We start from the raw sequence: 18010 nt of genomic DNA on the forward strand, positions 1-18010 counted from the left end.
GGAATTCTTGAAGAATCTCGTCCTGGGAGTGTACCAAGACGCCGTGCTGCGTAGTTATGGACGTGATGGGTCGCATCTCCGTGTCTTGTTTAGCCAGCCACGCCAGCAGCGAGCCCGTCTTGTCACGGTCTTTGTGCATTCGAGTCGCATATGCCCGAAAGTTGTATCGCCGCATATCCGCGCACGCTACCTGATATTCCGATTTGGCATGGGCAAGCTGCGTCACCACTGCCACCGATTGATCAGTGAGTTTTGTGGCGTTAGCAAGCCGTTTCTCAGCCTTATCGAGGGCCTGTTCCAGGGTACGCTTCACCCGACGCGCTGTTGAATGCAGTCTCCCCTGGCCACCACATTAAAACTGTCCCACTCCATCAGGGTGGAGGATGCTGACCCCGCGTTTCGGGCAAAGTATTCTCTGATACTACACTCTTGTTTGTGTGTGAAGACCGGGTCCACCAGACAATCGCGTGGAAGGCGCCATGTTGGGGCAGGGGGGTGTGGGGGTCTCCATTGAAGACTCAGCACATGCGCATCATGGTCGGATATGACTCTACCCAGGTAGTCTGTGTGACGGACCTGAGGGAGCACCGCTGCCGTGCATAAGAACCGGTCTAGCCTGACTCGGAGATTGTGAGGAGCAGAGTAGAAGGAGTACATGCGCGTATGAGGGTGGTGCAATCGCCATGCATCTGTGAGTGACCAGTGCGCTACCCATGCCTTAAATCTATCGATTTGTCTGTAAGTAGGGGAACGTGGCAATGGAGGGAAGGAGCGATCTAATCTGGGATCCAGGATACAATTGTAATCTCCCCCGAGTATCCAAGGTACATGTGTGAATTGGGCTAGGATTTTTGTGAGTCTGTCCCAAAACTTATCCTGGTCAACATTCGGAGCGTATATGCTTCCCAGTAGGACGGTCTGGCCGTCGAGCAGGCCCTTCAACAGGACAAACCTACCCTCCCCATCTACCACCCGCTGGAGCTCCTGGAAGGGAGTACCCGGTCGAACCCAGATCATCGCGCCGCGGGCAAATGATGAATAGGTTGTAGCGCAGACGAGGCCCCGCCATTTCGCCTGTACCCTGCCCACCTCTGTTGCATTCAAATGGGTTTCTTGCACTAGAAGTATGGAGGCCGCCTGGCGCTTCGCATAGGCATAGGTCGCATAACGCTTGCGGGGAGTGTGAAGACCGCGCGCATTTAACGTTAGTATGTTAACATCTGCTACACTCGTCCTCCGCGCCAGTGTGCAGGCCAAGGGAGATGCCGACCCGAGTGGTCGGTGTGTGGGGGCCTAGGGGTGCGCTGCGCTGCTGCTGAATAACGGACCAGTGATCCCGGCTGCTGGGGCGCTTGGTCTTGCAAGTGTAGGGTGCCATGACGTGTGGGATGTGTAAGAACTGGGAAATAAACGGTATGCTGGGGAACGGGAAACAGTCCCAATGCAAAGGACTCATCGTCCGAGAGACGGTGTGTCCAAACTTCTCCCTGTAACGCCGGGAGAATGAACCTGTTCTATATGTTGGGGGGTGGCGACCTGAAGCTGCGCGCCGATGCGTCTAGTAGGCATGGGAGAAGGATCATTACGCGTCACTAGGGATGTGCCAAGCTCGACATTTGTGATGGTGGGTGTATATTGACTATTACTCGTAAGGATACAACGTAGACAGTCTAGCGTTCTTGGGTGCCTCATGGTGGGGAGGGACACGCCTGTCCATCCAACAGTCCTTCTGCCGTTTGTGGAGTGACCCCAGAGGGCATCACGGAGCCCATCCCCGATGCGGTGTCATCACTGTCATTTTCACCCTCTGAGGAGAAGATGTGTGGAGGGCGATCAATGGAGTCGGTATGTTGGGTGGATCGGAGATCAATGACCGCCTGCAGCGCCCCCCGCCTCTCCTTCATGATCTGCTCCAGGTCCGGCGAGTCGTGGGCGCCAGAAACTACTTTCCTCTCCGTGTGACGAGGCTTCATGGGGCGCTTTTTGGCTCGGAACGTGTTATAGGGCGAGCCGTTTCTGGGGTGGGCATCGGGCGTCCGTGTGCAGTGCTGATCCGCCCAATCGCGCGCCGCCTCGGCGGTCGTGAAAAAGACTGAAGAGCCCTTGTAGAGAACCTTGAGGCGAGCTGGATAGAGTAAAGCATACTGCATGTTGTTATCCCGCAGTCTCCGCTTTACGTCCAGAAAAGTGGATCGCTGCTGTTGCACCGCTCGAGCATAGTCCGGGAAAATCATTACCTGCTTGTCCTCTATTCGGAGTGGCGCCGCCTGTCGTGCCGCTCGAAGTACCGCGTCACGATCGCGAAAATGCAGGAATTTAGCGAGCAGTGGTCGAGGGGGCGCTCCAGGGATGGGTTTCCGGGCCGGCACCCTGTGGGCTCGTTCAATCGAGAAAAACGCTGTACGGTCCGCCGTTGGGGTAAAGGATTTGAGCCAAGTGTCCATGTAGTCTATGGGGTTCGCTCCTTCGATCCCCTCCGGCAGCCCCACCACCCGAATATTACAGCGTCTCGAGCGGCCTTCCAAGTCCTGTGCCCGTTCCTCCACTGCAGACAAGCGAGTGAGGACTCCCTGGAGTGTCGCCTGTTGTTCTTTCAGTGCGGGCTGTATTTCCTCCAATGTCAGTTCCTCTGCCCGCACCCGATCCGCCAGCTTGCGGTGATCATCCCGGAGCAAATTGACTTCCATCGTCAACGTGCCGAGTCGTTCCTCCATCGAGATCCGGGAGAGTTCAATGGCTGCGAGGACTTTATCTAGTTTGTCCGAAATGGAGAGATCCGACGAAGGCGTGGTATTGGGGGACCAAGTAGAAGTTTTTGGCATCTTTTCCGGGGCAGTCTCTGGCACCGCACATTGTTGTGTGGATCGTGGTTTCCCCATGGTAGAGTGGCTCTAGGGAGGTGGGCCCTTCCCCGGGCGAGCTCCGCAGGTCCCGCTGGCCTCGGCGCCGTATCGGGTGTAGGAGGTGGGGAGAGGCACCCGGCGTAAGTGTGGTCCCCCAGCAAAGGGAGGAGGGGAGGGGAAAGGAGTCCCGGACAGGAACTGGATACTCTTGTTCACCCAGGGGTCCAGGTATGGGGCAGTGTCCGCTGAGCCAGGCGGAGCGTTCTGGTCGCCGAGTCACTCCTCCACTATGGCGTCTCCGAGCCAGATACACGATGGGGGCACGGATATAGTGGACAGTTGCCGTCCTCGTGGGTTATGGGCCCCTGTGGAGGGAATGTAGCGAGGCCACGCCACGTGCAAGCGGGCTCGTCGAGGTCAGGCAGGGGGGTGCGCCCGGCTGGCAGCAAAGTTTAAGGTCACAATGGGCACGGTCTCCTTCGTCCCCACACCACGCACCCTTCACCCCGTGTACCTGCAACGTCTCGGGGGTACTCCGTCGCGTCCTCGCTCGGGGGGGGGGGCCCTGCCACCGCAACTCCTCACAAGGCAGGAACTCCCACCGCAGGCCGCCAAGCCGCTCAGATGGCCATGCGGAGGCCAGACAACTCCTCTCGCCCCCACATGGGCAAGTTCAGGGCTCAGGGCCCCCGCCGATGAGTAGCGCCGCCTCTCTGCCCCCTTGGTCTCAGAAACAGTGAGCCTCCCAGCCGTCCGGCGGGGGGAACAAGGAGGTGGGGGAGGGGAGGCGGCCAGGTCCACTCCCAGTCCCCGAATGCAACCAATTGTACAAGGGGGGGGCCGGCTCGCCCCCGCACTCCAGTCGAGTCGTCCGAGGTTCGAGGGGTCCGGGCTCCGCCGCGGGCAGATGCGGCTCACTCGCGCTCACTGCTGTGTCTTCGGATCGCCGGCGGGCTGTTTACTGAGCCGCCGGCGCCATCTTGGAAAATCGCGGCGTAGGAAGCTGCCCGCCTCGCAGCTCCGTCCGGAATCGACTTCTCCGGCGTCTACGAGCCTCCGATGGCACCGCTCCCCCAGCCGTGCAGGTTCCGCCGGATCTGTGACCGGCTAGCAGTCCCGGTGATGCTCTCAGGACCTCGACATAGGCGCCCGAGTCGGGAGCCTCAGCAAGTCATGTCCGCCATCGTGGCTGCCGAACGCAAAGCAGGAGAACATGACGGCAAAACAGCAGCACAAGGGACAAAATCAGACAAAACAGAGGCCCAAGAACGGGCAAAAGCAAACAAAACAGAGGCACAAAAGTGAATGAAAGACAGCAAGCACAACAAAGGCACAAAAACAGGCAAAGTCAGACAAAACAGAGGTACAGAGTGAATGAGATGTATAGAACAGAGGTGGCAAGTGAGAGGCACAGCAGAGGAAACAATTACAAGGTCACATGGGGAGAAAGACAGAAGGCGAAGAAGCAAGAAAAAACGGACGGGTGCCTAGAGGCGCTGGAACCAGATCCACAAGGGCCATGACTAGTTAGAGGACTGGTCACATGTAAGTCCAGGAGGGCTGGACCCGTGCACCTGGCTGGGTACAGTATTCACCAAAAAGAACATTACAAAACCGAAGCAACTTGTTCTTTAGGTTGATTGTAGCTTATTCACAAGTGACTTTAAGACGTTATGTTCAACGGAAGCCCTGGTAAATCCTTACCCATATTAAAACAGTAACACTCAGGGCGAGGATGTAGCCTAACGGCTAGGGCGGTCGATCTCAAATCTGGAGGAACCGGGTTCGAGTGTCGGCAATGATACTGAACATCCTGTGATTCTGGGCAAATCACTTAATCTCCCCGTGACTAACGAAAATTACTTGGTCCTTGTGTAACGCAACTGGTGCTCATATAAAGCGCTCTGATACCTCATAATTCGGGTCAAGTTTACGCTATATAAAACTACGGGGAAAAAAAAGACAACACATCATACGTTACTAAAAAGAATTTAAGTGAACCAAAAAAAAGAAATCACAGTTTTGGGCTCATAGGGTCGTAATTTCCACCTTTATAATAGTATATTTTCAAAATGTCAATAGTAACAGGTGAAATATAAATAAACAAAATCAAGGCTATTTCAGCCAAGCTACAGCAGCGCTCAGAGGGGAAAAACCCTGGCTTAACTCGTTCAAAGGCAGTAAAATATTAATTACAGAAACTTGGCATCTGATCAGGTTAAGGACCTGGGGCTAATCTGAGACAGACACATACACACTTCCAGGTTTAAAGCACTGCCATTTTTCTACATAGCCCATCTTAACACAAGGTTTTCATCAGTGAAAAAGGTACTTAAACAATTTTAGCCATGTAATGGTATTTCTTTCTAAACAGTCACCTATGACATTGTGAATAAGCAGAAGGGCACATGGTAGCACATAGCCTAATGACCACATTCATAAACCTAATGCGAGAATTGGCCGCTCCATGAAAATCAATACCCGAGGGTGCATTATTTAAAAAAATAAAAAGATTATTTTTCTGCAAGGTGTGCTCTCATAGATTGAAGGTCACATAAGCAGAAAGGTATTGATTAAGCCTGAATGGGAAAGCAATAAGGAGCTGTCCTTATCCCAATTCTCTGCAGAAAGGCTAGAGTTCAGCGACTTTAAGGACTACTAAGGCAACGGGCTGCACTGCAGCAAAGGACAAAGTACTCCAGAAACATCATTTATGACAGTATCATCCATGGTCTCTGAAGTCGTTGATACGTCATCCACACCAAACAACAGTGCACAGTTAGATATAGATATCATTATCACTAGTATATGCTAGCGGTGGTCCTGCGAACTGCAAGGCATAAAACAACATTCAATGGTCCACCTGACCAAAAGACTCACCTGCCCAACAAACATCTCAAATTATTAGAGCCTGGACTGAAGTCTGTAACACAGAAATATAAAACAGTTAAGTGATCATGTATACTTTTGGCCTTCAATAACATTGGTGGAATCCTCTGACGTGTCAACTGCATAAAAATGAATGAACAGCAAACAAATGATGGGCGGAATGCTGACAATGCAAACATTCTCCCCCAGTCAAAAGATCTGGGTTAAATCCATTGTGCTTTTGCCCACTACGCCACCCCAGTTTGGACCCAGCCATATGCAAATCAGTCTTGACCCTGTGCCCCATGGGAACAGTCCAGACCGAACTGCCAGGCCAGGTCCTCCCTGGACCGGAAACAAGCATCCTGGGACCGGTTTCAGGGTTTCACACCACTTCAGCCAGGATAGCTTGATTCCAGTGTCACTGTGAGCCCAGGACCCACGTCTGGGCATACCTGGCGCACTTAGGGCGAAAAGTATTACAGCAAACAAATGATGGACGGAATGCAGACAATGCAAACATTCTCCCCTAGTCAAAAGATCTGGGTTAAATCTATCGTTCTTTTGCCCACTACGCCACAAAATGAACGAACAACCTGATTTTCATCGATGGCTAACAGCAATCTTAATACTGTTGGTTATTTTTGTATATCATTTACAGATATATCTCCCAAGAAAAAAAATAAGTTAAGTTAATGCTGAGTTAATAATTTTTTCTTAGTAGAAAAAAATAAAGTGGATCAACAAATTTTGTCAGACAAAATATTGGTCTTTGTTGTATTAAGAAACAATGTTGGCAACATGAAGCAACATGGACTGGTGGTTTGGCTACTGAAGAAGAGGTGGCAGTTGAGTTAATCTCTCTGAGCTGAAAAAAAGACTAGTTGAATATCTGCTAAGCTAACACTTGTGCAACCCTAGACATCCGCAGTTGTCCTCAAGTGTATGGTAGAACACACTTCACAACAGCAGATAAGCAGTGAATCATACAAAGGTTCGTCACAAGACCAAGCCCCCAAGTTAGCAATGCAAAGTTGCTTAGCCTTGGTATAAATGTATAAAAATCACAATTATTGGAAAATCAGTCCTGGCATGATCAAGGATTTCATCTGACCCGTAGCACATATATCAATGTGCTAAAACACAAATGTGCTCCTAAATTGTTTCCCTTTACAAATAAAGTGCTCTCTGTGATGTTCAGGGCCATCCCTCGTCTAATGAAGACTTTTCTGGTGCCGTGACCAAATAAGGTAAATACACCATCTCCAATTTAGGTCTGACCAAAATACAGTTTTGATAATGGTACACTGTGTGCAAACACACAGATAGGAGTCCACTTTCATCCTGGAACATAGTTGGTTTCTCGCTGCAACAGCCGGCTGGATGTCCTCATGGCAAGAGAAAGGGAGACACTGGTATCTTGATGAAACCCCGGACTAGCAACCTCTGCAGAGGGCGTGAGAGCAAACTGGGCAACACTGGGCATTTTCAACAAGTTCATGAGCTCTGTGGCACGGATGCAGATCTCTTCGCTGTCTTCCTCACCATACAGGGAGATCATGGCTTTACTCTGGACACAGGATCTCATCTTAGATAGATACAGTGAAACCCTGTAGAGACAAACCTGCTTTGAGAATTTTCACAAAAGCACACATGCAAATATAAATACTATTTTAGTTTGGGACCAAGGTTTGCTTTGGTTGAAACATTATTATGTGCTAAATGTCATGTTGGCCGTTTGTGTGCTATTTGGGCTCATAAGATTAACGTAGGGATCATGAGAACTACTAGGCTCCATCCAAGTCTCTGTTCAAATAGAAGGGATATAAAATGTGTGAATCTTGCTTCTTGTGCAACAGAAAACGGGCAGAACATATTATATTATACAAGTCGATAATACAGAAAGATTTTTGCACATTGACAAAAATAGAGGAGATTGATTGTGGAAAGACTGCTAAACACTGAGGGGCTTATTTACGAGGCCTGCGCCGCCGGAGAGTCACTTTTTACGACACTCCGGCAGCGCCGATTACTAAATTATATCTATGAGGCTACACAAAGCCACTATGCATGGCTCTGAATGGCCTCGTAGATATGCAGTAAGGCAAGGCAGTGCAAAGCGCTGCGTTGCCTTACTCTGCACTCGGGAGGCGTTCCATGGGTGTTGCAGTGGGTTTTCCCACACAACACCCATGGACTTTGAAGCTGCCCCAGATGTACAAGAGCATGTAAACCTGGGTGAAGCCTCCAATCCTAACGCCTACCGAGGTGAGGCGTAACAAGGAGAAATGTCTTTATTTCTCCTGGTTATTTCCTCTTTCTATGTGTTCTGCATTATGCAGCACACAGGATGACTGTTTCCAGCACATCCCACAAAATCATGTTAATTTGTAAACATTCTAAAAAGAAAAGGCAAGCGTCGAAGCGACACGTGACTCACATCAAAATCTACTCTTCCAAATGCTTTGCTTTACACTGATGGTTGGAGACTGTACCACCCTGTGCCCCTTCAACTACATGAATTCAGTTTAAAGTGCTGATGGAGATCGTACCTGGGAATCAGGTCCTGACTGCGGGATGCCAGCTTTGCCAGTGTCGTCATCAAAACGGTGATCACGCGTGGTGAACATTTGGGAACATTGGCAGACGCGCGTAGCTGCGTGATTTCAAATAGCACAGCCTCTAGCACTTCAAAAAACTTGTTGATTTGCTCCACTGTGCACCGTTTGTCATACGAAACAGACATATATTCTCCGATACACCACACCTAGACCAAGACACCATATGGAAAAACAAATATAATTAGCATAGACGAGTAGCACTGTTTGGATCAATACTATGAACAATCTGAACTCCTTGGGGTCGCGCCTTGGAGTTATTTAAAGTTTTCATACACACTATGAAATGACACTCAAATAAAGAAGACTTGCCACTGTGCAAGGAGCTATATATGGGAAACATACGAGAGTTAATGTGTTCATCCCAAATATGGATGACCCAAGTTTCTTTGTTGAAATATGGAATATGGTACTCACTCTTCCGCCACAGAGAATAATAGGGGGTGGGGGTACTTTGATACTGCTTTAAATACTACAATGCAGGGAGAAACAAGAGGGCAGCTGCCCAGCACTTCATGATCGGTGAAACCTTGGAAGAAATAGGTACCCAGTGGGGGTGAAGATACATTTGTGTCCTCGGGGCATGGCTCCTGGTTAAGTTTGGACTACCGCCTGAGCATTAAGGATGTCAATGCTTGGATGAAATCTGTAAAACACCAAGTGAAAACTCTCAGAACATTCACATGTTTTCCTGAGCTTGGATCACCTCTCCTCCCTACTCCCCCTTTCCAAGTTTCAATGTGGTGCATTGACAGATGCAATATTCAGGGAAGAAATTAGAGTAGAAATAAAGGAATACTTCATCAATAATGTTGGTACAGTAGACCGCATGTACACCATATGGGAAACTTTCAAAGTGTTGGCGAGAGGTGCCTGTATAGCGAAGCAAAATAGGGTCCTTAAAACGCTCAGGGCACACATTATGAAGCTGGAGCAAGAGATACGTGAAATAGACTTGAAACAAAAGAAAGTCTGACCTTTCTCTATTAGCTGCCATTCAAGAAAAGAAACCACGAAATAGAACAAGACAGAGGAACATGAGGTTAAATACCTAAATAGGCGAGCAACAACGCAATATATTGGGGTGATAGTGAGCCCAGGTGAGGTCCTGGCTAATGTGCTCAAATACCTGTGGGTCAATAGTAACATTGCCAAAAAACTCTAGACGATGGCTAACTATGCCATGACACCATGAGCATTATTCAGGCCATCACTGAATTTTACGCACTCTGTCCCCAGTTAGTTAACGGTTAGCTAATGGCTACAACCCTATAGCCTCTACGACACCCCTTACAGGGGTTCAATCACATTGCATGGCACCCAAGCGGCGAGGCGATCACTGCGCGCTCCAGTAGGGCATACCCAGAGGCTGGTCCCGGACACATACCTGCAGCCCCACTCAGGGTAGAGGCGAGTGGCCTGAGGGCCCACGAGACTGAGAGACCGAAAGGGCTGTGACTGGGCGCTCCTGATATGTAAGCCTCTATGATAATGGCGCTATCGCCTGTGCCTGCGTGTATAATTGTTTATAAATGCCAATAAAAATGTTTTACAAAAAAAAACAATCACTGAATTTTACGCACACTTCTAAGCATCTGAACCCCATCCAAAAAGGCACTTAACACTGGAATAGATAGCATTGCAGTCATGTGGCTGCGAGATTGGCACCTTGAAATTCAGAAGAGACAGTTACAGCCACATACTAGCCTCACATTTACTCACATCCCACCTCCATGAGCGACTTCTTTTAGTAATGCTTCGCAAGCCACCAAATTTCTGCAAATCCTACAGACTATTAATATCACCAATGTCAATATACTGGCTAAAATAGTGGCAAGCAGATTTTTCATGGTCCTACCCATGCAATCTGGATTTATTTCTGCAAGATCCAAGTCACATAATCTGCAAATGAAATTCACACTCATTTCAGAACTTATCCCAGATCCGGAAGCAGCAGCAAAAACACCCAGACGGAGCAGAGGCCTTCGATTCATTGATGTGGAAATTTCTACTTACTGCGCTCTATTGAATAGGAATGCCACACCATTTTTTAAGCTGAATTAATCGGCTATAACCGCCCCCACTGGATGCAATAGCCTCAATTGACAAATCACTGACCCAATGACATGTAGGGTATCAGACACGGTTGTGCCCCCACTCCCCATTCTATTTGCTCTAACACTACAACCACTTGCATGCAGAGTGTGACAGTATCACTCAAAGTATGCCCTAAGCTTCCCTTCTGGGAAACTGCTTATATCGCTGCATACGTACAATATGGTGGTCTACGTCCAGAACTCTGGGGGATAATATCGCTCACATTATTAGAGAACATATAAAGTTCGATTACCTCTCTTGCCTACAAATAAACTGGAATATGTCCTTCATCTTGCCTACTCCCTCCACTAAGAGGAGTCCTTCTCGTGTAGGGGCGTCTGAAATGTGCATAATGTGCTTTTGAGTAATTACATCAAAATTACAATAAATGCAATTACGTCATTTTGCGCAATATTTTAGTGCAATATATATATATAGTGCGTTAAGTTACAGTTTGAACCACATCAAGAGGACCGCTAACAGCAGCTGCTCGCGTTCATTTGCTCCTCTGTTTTTGCAGTAATATTTTACCGCAAATTGCAGTGGCAAAGTGAGCAAGGGACTCACGTCTGAGCATACCCTGCCAACTTATGGTGAACAAAGCAAAACCAAAGGATTCAAGCAAGCCTGGCTGAAGACGGCTGAAATGCCAGAAACCGGTCCTAGGACGCTTGTTTCCAGTCCAGGGAAGACATGGCTTGGCAGTTCGGGCTGGACTGTTCCCATGAGGCACAGGGTCAGACTGATTTGCATATGTCCATGTCTGAACTGGGGTGGCAGAGTGGGCTAAAGAACGGTGATGGATTAAACCCAGATCAGTTGACTGGGGGTGAGTGCTTGCAATGTTCAACACTCCGTCCATCATTTCCTTTGGTTTTGCTAGATTCATCTAGTTGCCATACCCAAACCTTATCTTTTATTATATAGGTCACCCCTAAGATAGGCCCTAGGTAGCCCCATGGGCAGGGTGCAGTCTATGTAAAAGGTAGGCCACGTACTTTTCAGTTTTACATGAATACTCTGAAATTCGTATTTTCACTACAGCAAGGCCTATCTCTCCCATAGGTTAGCATTGGAGCAGTCTTGTAACACTTTACAAGTGCAACTTTCAATTGGGAAAAGATAGGAAGAGTAAGTTTGGTGTCTTTGGACTCACAATTTAAAAACACATCTTTTAGTGAAGTTGTTTTTTAGATTACAGATCTGAAAATGCGGCTTTTAGAAAGTTGCCATTTTCTTAATTTAACCATTACAAGTCTGGGTTGGGTGACAGTTGGGCTTTGAGCATTCCTTCTAGACAGTCACAAACAAAGGGAGCGGAGTGTGCCCTGTGTATCCCGGTGACCCATCACCAGGCTGATGGGTTTTTCTGAGCTAGAGGGAGGTGCCGACCCCTGCACCTGAATAGGGCTGAGCCTATTTCCACAAAAAAAGTTGCATACCCCCCTGTAGTGTGTCTGGAGCCAGGGAAAGAAACTGCAGGGTCTTGTGCACTTCAAGACCTTTCTTTGAATTCTCCCTACTTCAAAGGCTAAAATAGGAATAGGTACTGAACCTCCGACACCATATACTCAGAACACTTCTGGAACTGAGGACATTTAATCATGAAGAAAAGCGGTTGTGCTGCCAGGAGGGACTGCCACTTTGCTGCTTGCTTTGCCTGCTGCTTCTTGCCTGGGACTAAGAGGACTCGACTTGACTCTCTACATCCTGCATCTGTAAAGGTTCTCCAAGGGCTTACTGGGCTTGCCTCCTGTATTTGAAGTCTCAGAGATATCAAAGACTTCACCTGCATCTTGCTATCAGCACCTGGGTTCCTCTGCTTTAAGTCCTGCTCTGCCAAGTGGTGTCAAATACAGTCCTGGGCCCTTGAAAGTGAGCGTTTTGTGCTACAACCCAAGAAACCAACACATAGTCACCGAAGTGTCGATCGGAACATGCGCAATTCTCTGCCATATCGATGCATTGCCGTGGCCTGCACTGAAGCCTTAGACACAGCTCGCCGACTAAGCGACGTCACAACCTTGACTTACAACGCAGCCCCAACTGTGCCGACATAGTGCCTCTGAATCATAGCTCATGCGTAAGTCTCGGACATTGCAACGCTGATGTCTGCAATGCCACGGCCCTGCGCGACTTTGTGCCAACACATCGTCTACAGCCCAGCGGTTCCACATCGACACCACAGACCGACGCACAGCGCTCTTGGCATGGACGCATCCACAACGTTGCCTAACTCTGGAAACAATGCATCGCCTTCAACAGCAACACATCCCCTCCATTTTACGACGCATCCTAGGTACTGTCAGCTGGTCTGCATGACTCCTGTAAGTGGCCCGTGCTTCATTGTGGTCGGACTAAACTTTTGGATTTGCCCCGGTCAAGCGTGACCAGATCGCCCTAGTTGGAGCTATTGATTTCTAAGCATTCCATTTTGATTTAATCTTGCAAAATACCTAACTTGACATGTGTATTTTGGATTATCATCATTGTGGTCTTGTTTTGCTTAGATAAATATTGGCTATTTTTCTAAACTGGTGTGGAGTACTCTTTGGGTGTTTTCACTGTGTTACTGTATGTGTGTGTGCACAAATACTTTACTCATAGCCCTTTTAGTTTAGCCTGACTGCTATGTGCGATGCTACCTCAGTGTGAGCACAGGTAAACTTTTAGTGTGTACTACACTTATCCCAACTAGGATTGTCGTTCCTGCTTGGACAGGGTGCATACCTCTGCCAACCAGACACCCAATTTCTAACACTAAACAGAAACAACGTGAGCGCCACAGGCCCTCTACTCCAGGACATTTTGGTCTATGCCGTTTTTCTTTATTTTTTAAAGCACATTTCAGGGGGGCGAGGGAAGATCCCCATATGTGACTCACTTCTTGGGAGACATTCATTCGTTCACAGTATGCTGAGATTCCTCTTCAGGACATTTTCCACCTTGGAACACCACTGCAATGTTTTGAGTCACTTCTGTGACAACTGCAAATAGTCCTTGGCTGTTGCCTCAAGCTCATGTTTACTTTCCACTAGTCTCCTCTAACAAAGTATATGGACTAGTGCCTACTAATTAGACAAATCCATAACGACATAATTCCGAATGGTAATTCAAACTTTCCGATAGAAAGGTTAGCTCCAATAAGACATTCACCTTAACCAAGAAACTTTACAGTGAGGGGTACACTGACATTAGAATCTAGAAGACCACCCACTAATAGAATCTCGGAGGATGAACGAACGACTTTAGTCACTGGAAATCATACATGATCACTGACAAAAAATGCAGATGTGTCAGAAGACGAAATCTCCAGAGGAAGAACAACATAAAAGTTTAAAACATCAACATGGGGTTAAAAGAAGGGAAGAGCCAGCTAGGCCCAGCTGAACTGTGGTAGACTTATCTCCTTCCCAGAAGACCCAGTTGTCTGCTTGTTTCCTCCAGTTTGTTAAGTCCATGATTCACAGTATCCAAGATGTGTATCTACCTAAATTCCTTCAGGTTGAGGAATGTTGTGATATCATGCCATCTGCACTGCGACAGGATCCTTTCTACGACCCACCATCTTAAACTTTCCAGATCATGGCCTGATTCAATGAAATGATCTACTAGTGGGGCACCCTGTACATTACATTGCAGTTTACTACAATGTTGTAGGATTCTGCTCTTTACTTTTTGTATAGTTTGACCAACATATAGTTGATCGCAGGGGAATTCGATGACGTAAATCACATTTGCACTGTTGCAATTAGTATGATGGAGTAATTGGAAGGTCCGCTCTTTGTGTGTAAAGGTTGACCCCTCAACTCTCAGTTTACAGGCCTTGCAGTTGCTGCATCTGAAGTGGCCAACTAATGGCGGTAGTTGTAGTTGGGCCCTAATGTCCATTGGTGTTGGTGGTGCCAGGTATGAACTCACAACACCGTCTCTAATATTTTTTTGGCCCGTTTGAAGGCAAACACTGGTTCAGATACTGTGTTGATTTCCGTTGATACAAGGTGCTAATATATTTTTATGACCTTCTTGATCTCTTGGCTTCTGGTACTGAAGGTAGCTACACAGACTAGTTTCTCCTCAGTATCAGTTTTTGTCTTCACTTCTAGTAGGATTTCTCAAGGGCAGTACCAGGCTCTCTTCCGAGCACGATTGAGCAATCCTTTGGGGTAGCCTCTGTGCTTTAACCACCCAACCCTTGAACCTGGTAATTTTCTTTTCTGACTGCATGGAGCCTTTCCTCAATGCCCTCTCATTTCCACAGATTCCAACCTCCTGTGGATCGTTCAATCAAAGCACATCTAAGGTTTTTTTTTATTGTCATCTCTAACTGGTAGGTTTTTCATGACCACTGTCCAATTACTTCACATCCTGTAACACACCATACTCATGGTTCATTTCTCCCAAAGGCTGTCCCCCTTGTCCTGAAGACGACCCACCGTGACTCCACTTGAATCGCGCACCTTCTAGGTCGAAATGTCGACGTGCCTACACAATCATTTCCCTACTCTCTCCACTCCATGTGAAAAGCAGAACCTTCTACGGATTGGAGATTCAAGTGTATAGGGATTGATGTTTATTGAATGAACATTCTATATACGTTTTGTACAACACTGTAAATATGTATTCACCCAAAGCACTTTGTTGCTTTTAGATCACCTAATCACAAATTAACCTATCTTGCGTTGTTTTTTAACAACGTGTTGCTTTCTGTGACAGCCTGACTACGTCATCACCAAAGTATATTGTAAGGAAAATGAATTAATTTGCTAATACAATTCCTTCTGATTACATCAATCCAGGTGTGTTCCTTTTTGTTTCTTGCACATATATTTATGACAAAGTTAAAGCAATTATTCTCTTTCCAACAGAACCTACCATATCTTAGATAACATCTATGCTTCAACAAATAATTTGTACAGAAATAGCAGTTGTTAGCAGCATGGATGGGTAGGAAGTGATATTCTCAGATGGACTGATTTCTAATTGAGTAAGAGGACAGAACTTTTTACATGTCCTGCTTTTTCAGAAACAGAAAGATACTCATGGCTCTGAGTTGACCCAATAAATATTGTTTCTCCTGGAAGTTGTGTGGACACTCTCTCTCTTTCCCATGAAGAACAGCCTTGCCTGCAATAATTAGGGGCCTCATAATGAAACCGTCCATTTGTTCAATAATTTGGACAGTTACATCATGAGTTACTAGCTTAAGGTCACCTAGCCTGTGTTGGGAACGGTTGGGGATCAAACATTTTGCCAGAAAGCAATGAAACAGGTGCCATTGTAACAGCAATGACTCAGATCTGTCATTGGAAATTAATCTGGTCACTTGTCACCAGATCAACCACTTTCTTTCACTTTACAGCTGGTGAATCCTGGAATCCAGGTTGTTTTAAGGAGACCCAATTTGGCAAAGTTTGCCTCAAAGAATCTCTGAAAACAAATGTTAATTGCAAAACAATTCAACTTATCTGTTTAACCCTGTCAAGAAGCCATACCCTGTTTGGAATTTAAATGGCTTTGTTTTTCTGGCGCACAATTCTTTTGAATGTCTAGTGCCATTAAACTAGTGTAACGGAAGACAGTCTTTCTTATAGGGGGCACTTTCACTCAGAAGATTAGTTGGTTACAATTGTTCTCTACTGAGGAACTCCCAAAAATATTTCATAGGGAGAATGGTTTTGTGATTCTGCCTTCATTTGTGCTGAAGGGCCTTTTGGATTGACACGTTAACAGGACACCTTATTGTCTTTTCCCAAATTCTTATTTCGATGTTAAATGGACCATACACATTAGAAAAGTTAGTAAAGCCTTTCAGTTCCAACTTTGAACCTACAATGCCTTTTAAGTCTTGCAGCAGTTTTAGGACATAGGGTGGCCCCTAAGTATTTCAAACAGCTTTCTAGAATTAAAGCATCTGCTGGTTTGTCGCCTGTATTTTGGAGTGCTACTCTAGTTTCAGGATCCATTTTGGCAGAACGTATCCAAGAAATTAGGGATAGAGCAGCATCAATGTCTTTCCAAATTCACCGGCCTCTTAAAGCCATCTGGAAAGCAGTCTAAAACCTTTTGGAAACAAATGTCCACTGCAGAGCAGTTGCTTACTGTGGTCAGAGCATGTTTAGCTGAATATACCTTTCATGTAGCTGCCTCACGAGTTTAATATGTTTGATAATTTCCCCAACACATACAGATAGGACGCTTGGAGACAAGTAAGTGCAAGTTCTCCAGCTGTGAATTTATGATAGATCTATAAGTTTTGAATACTTGCCAGTTATCAGACTTAACCTATACGGAAGGTTATTTATGATGATGTGCATGTTATATACATATCAGGCCTAATTGCATAAGAAACAAGAGAACACTAATCCTTTGGAGTATATATAGGTGAAAGTCTTAGGGCCTAGTAATCTAATTTTATGAACTGTAATAACAGCTAGCTTAGGGTGAAAGATTTCTATATCATTCTAACCACACGCTAACAAAAATAACAGATACGTAGCAAGGAGGGAAGCTCCCATTCTGAAGTTTAGTAGTTAGGAACAAAGCAAAGTTGTCCGGCCGAGCATGGAGTTATTATGGAAGGAAGCATGTTTCTGATACAACTACTTGCCTTCAGATACGAGCCAAAATAAGGCATTGTTCACTCAGTGGAGTGGCACAGCAACTAACTACCCCCCCCCCCCACCTTATCTACCTATGGAGATTCATTGGGAAGAAGGATATAAAGAGACCTAAGAATTTGGAAGGTGCAGAATCAAAGACTCTTTGCTTCGGGAAAATACCGAATCGCTGAAATCAGACTGCAAATCTGAGAGCCTCCCAGAGGTATGCAGGGATCATGGATCATACACGGCTTGGCATAAATTCATGAAATAAACTGCAAATTATTCAAATAATACCATAAGGGGAAAGCTAACAACAATACAGATAAAACGGTAGGTAGAGTTTAGACAAATTACTAATAGTTGGGATGAACTTTTCCAATTTTTTTTTTTTTTTTTTTTGGAAAACCTTTATTACAGTTTCAGAGACATACAAATATGGGCCTACAACCAGCAGGCCGGCCGCTAACGCACAGTGTAAACCTAGGCACAGCTTAACATTCACATCGATGAAGCAACAAAAGAGCTACTGGGGTGCTAATCAACTCCGCCGGCCGCAGCCGTAGTCCATAAATAAGCAAAGAAAGGTTTCATATTTTGAAAAAACAAGAAACATCACACACACAAGGCAGAGGGGGTTAATGGCAATAACATGTGCTCCCCGCATCGAAGGAGTAAACAAACCCAAGGAGACAGAGGGGGGGGGGGGGGGTGGGGGGGGGGGCAGGCAGAAGAAACCAAAGTCGCATGTCGCAGGAGCATATAGGAATGCGCGGGCTAGGGAGACAGAGCAGCATCCATCTCACGCGTCTGGGGCGGGGCGCAAATACCTCCACGATAGGAGTTCCAGGGACCCCACACCTTAATCCACTTCCCAGGCTTGCCTCTCGCCACATACACCGTTTTCTCTCTGAACATACACCAGTCCATGTGTTCCTTCCACGCTGAGACCGTGGGTGGCCTCAGGGCGCCCCACAGTTGT

General features: G+C 46.8%; 1 protein-coding gene across 1 annotated transcript in view; it reads right to left on the reverse strand.

Moving 5' to 3' along the window:
* Positions 1-6459: 6459 nt before the first annotated feature.
* AP5Z1 (adaptor related protein complex 5 subunit zeta 1) overlaps positions 6460-18010 on the reverse strand; it is a 110186-nt gene continuing 98635 nt past the window's right edge. The window contains exons 16-17 of the mRNA XM_085629185.1: positions 8264-8478; positions 6460-7321 (exon numbers count right to left, since the gene is read on the reverse strand). Coding sequence (XP_085485311.1) covers positions 7051-7321; positions 8264-8478 — 486 coding nt within the window. The 3' untranslated portion in view covers positions 6460-7050. The remainder of the gene's footprint in view (positions 7322-8263; positions 8479-18010) is intronic.

The sequence above is a fragment of the Triturus cristatus genome, chromosome 10 (genome assembly GCF_964204655.1).
Source record: "Triturus cristatus chromosome 10, aTriCri1.1, whole genome shotgun sequence".
Taxonomy (NCBI): domain Eukaryota; kingdom Metazoa; phylum Chordata; class Amphibia; order Caudata; family Salamandridae; genus Triturus; species Triturus cristatus.